The sequence below is a fragment of the Nematolebias whitei genome, chromosome 5, assembly GCF_014905685.2.
Source record: "Nematolebias whitei isolate Nwh7 chromosome 5, NemWhi1, whole genome shotgun sequence".
In the NCBI taxonomy this organism is placed as follows: domain Eukaryota; kingdom Metazoa; phylum Chordata; class Actinopteri; order Cyprinodontiformes; family Rivulidae; genus Nematolebias; species Nematolebias whitei.
Window position 1 is genome coordinate 21,054,655 of NC_056502.1, and position 2,893 is coordinate 21,057,547.

The 2,893-nt window shown below is 35.2% G+C and overlaps 1 protein-coding gene across 1 annotated transcript in view; it reads right to left on the minus strand.

Annotated features, from left to right (window-relative positions):
* Positions 1–2,893, minus strand: part of osbpl3b (oxysterol binding protein-like 3b) — a 42,159-nt gene that overhangs the window by 22,708 nt on the left and 16,558 nt on the right. The window contains exons 7-9 of the mRNA XM_037677003.1: positions 1,393–1,496; positions 1,074–1,166; positions 832–991 (exon numbers count right to left, since the gene is read on the minus strand). Coding sequence (XP_037532931.1) covers positions 832–991; positions 1,074–1,166; positions 1,393–1,496 — 357 coding nt within the window. The remainder of the gene's footprint in view (positions 1–831; positions 992–1,073; positions 1,167–1,392; positions 1,497–2,893) is intronic.

Here is a 2,893-nt window from a genome sequence, read left to right on the forward strand (position 1 = left end):
CAGGGGTATCTGAGGCAGGCTTGAAACACAAGAGTCAGGGTGGCTTCTGGGTAATACCAGATGGCTAGGCCTCAGACTGACGAAGCCTCTTGGATGAGGGGCGAAACGTTTCTTTTTAACAAAAAACGAAGTCCAGATGACATGATACTGTTTGGTAGTTTGACTACAATATACAGTTTAAGTCATTTTTAGCTTTAAGCAAAAGTTCTGGTAATTTTAGCTTTTGTTTTTTGTTTAGCTAATTTTAGTTATATTCTGAAGATTTTAATGTTAAAATTGTAATATTTTCTAACAAATTTAAACTATAATATTCAAGACTTATATCCCATTCTCACTGAAAATTATTATTTTTCTAGTTCCAAGATGCTATCTCAAAATGATCATTTAGAAGTCTATAATTATGACTTATCTTATAATAATGAGATGTTAAATCATAATTAGGGTCTCATAATAATGACTTAGAAGATTTTTTTTAATTCAGTGGCTGAAATGGGATTTCTTTTAGATGCAATGAGGACTAAATAATTAAAAAATCTTTGTCTTTGAGCACAAATCTTTCATTTTTGTAGATTAGAAAACTTCAACAGCTCACACACTAAATTCTGAGTATTATTTTCAGGACAAACTACCAGAAAGGAAACTGGACCAAAGAGTTTATCAGAGCTGTCGTTGTATCATTGCCACTTCTCTCAGTTCTATCATATTGGACAAAAACTGACAGATTCAATAAGAAATGGACTAAAATGTATAAAATAATGTGCATTTATAGACTCTAACGTCAGCTCCCAACCTCTTATCAAACTGTGAAATAAACAGACAGCTTTAACTCACAGCTGGTGGCGACTTGACAGAAGTGCTCCTGCAGCTTCGTCACGTCAGACTGTGAATCCAGGGATTCTGGGTCAGTTTTTCTGTTGCCAAGAGCTGCGGTGGACAGATTGGGGTTGGAGGCATGCAGGCGGACAGGGCCAGAGGAGATACAGCTGGGGACCTGTGGTAAAACCAAGGCAGATTTAGAAAGACTCATGAGAAATGATCAAGCATGGCTGCAGTTCATCTGTTATTTTATTCACCTGCAGAGTTGTTTTGACATCTTTATTGTAGTTCTTATGGCGCCACTTCCTCTGAAGTCGTTTTTCCTTTTTGGGGCTGTCAAATGTAGATGCCTAGTGAACATAATAAAAAAAATATATGCTGCAGCTGCTGCAAGTGCAAAATAAATGTTTTTTATTTGGCCGCAGATGATTTGAAGGTAAGTGATTAAAGAGGAGTGAGAGACTCAGAATAAAATCGGAGTCATCCGGTGCTTTTGATGTGATTTACAGTAAAAATGTGGGTAAGATGGCGTTGTATATAAATATGTTCTAAAGGTTAAAGGGACCAGACTCGGACCTGGAGGGCTTGGATTGATGGAGCAGAGTAGGTGCGGTGAAGAACTTCCATGTTCTGCAGCAGGTGGCTGAGCTCCAGCAGGTAGGCCTCACAAACAGACAGCTCTGGGAAAACAGGAGAAAAACAACCAATAATTGAAAAACAAAAGGGAAATATAATAAAAAAAAGATAAAAAAGGATAAGCAAAAAAAAAAAGAAAAAAGAAGTGCATTCAAACTATTTTAGATTCATTTGGACAAAAAGTCTTTATTCAAATAGATAGTTTTAATTTGGATGCCCATTAATTTACTGCAGAATTACATTTTATATTTGAGCTGCACTTTGTGTAAAAAGGCATTAATGGTATCGCCTGCATCTGTGCTTGTCTGTCTGTTAGCAAAATTTCTTATGAACCGGTGTATAGATTTTAATGGAACACTGACAAACATTGAATTTATACCTACAAAACAAACAAAAACAAACAAATAAACAAACACAATGCAGTTTTTTTTTTTCTAAAAAGGTTAAAAAACTTAATAATTTCTCTAAATAAAATGATCTCATTTTACAACTGAAAAGAAAGGTAGCGGGCGATATGCATTGCTTTATGAAATGCTCGGCTTTAAATTTATTGAACTTGTAAAAAAAATGGACGCTGTAGTTTTTAAATTGAATTTAGTTTATAAAATTATTTACTTCATTTGCATGCTATATTTATTCAAACTGAATGGTTTGGTTTAACTTTAGGCATTATATTAATGTGACATGCCGGCTTCTAAAAACTAATAAGCTAAACTGCAGAAATGTGATTTTCTGTGAAAATGTGTGAAAGACTTTTGAAGCTTGCTAAAAAAGCTGAAATTGAATTATTGACGCTGAAAGGAAACAGAACTTGAGGAGTAAAATAAGGAGTAAAACATTAGCTAAAAGAAGCAAAATTGTGGCTAAAAGGCAAAAGTAATGCCATTAGTTACTTATAAGAAGCAAAAGGCTAGCTAGCTAAAAGCAGCGTTCTTCTCCTGAATGAGCTGAACATTTTGACATGTGAATGGCAAAAATAGCGCCAAGTGCAAAACACAAGTTGGACCCCCCCCCCCCCCCCAGAATTATGATTGCTCAGTCATCAATTTCATATTTAAGTAACAAATTTATTACCGGTTCATACATGTGTTTGGCATAACTCTCAAGTTTTTAGGGACAAAATCACTATTTACAGAATTCAAACCTCCATGAAAAGTAGGTTTAGGAAACTTCACCTTTGAACAAGCGGTATGCTGATGCCCTACGTCACTGAAGGATTTAACTAGTGAATGTTTGTAGTTTTCACGTTTTTATGAACTGGAATTAAACAGGGAATGCAAGTAAACTTTTGGTGCAAGATATTCAAGTGACTAGAAGTTAAACTGTAAAAAAAAAAAAGGGGATTTTTTTGCCCCCCAGGCAGCACAAAATGGTGGAATCTGGCAAGTGGAGGGAGCAATTTAATCCATGACCAGGTGCAATGACATCTGATATTATATAT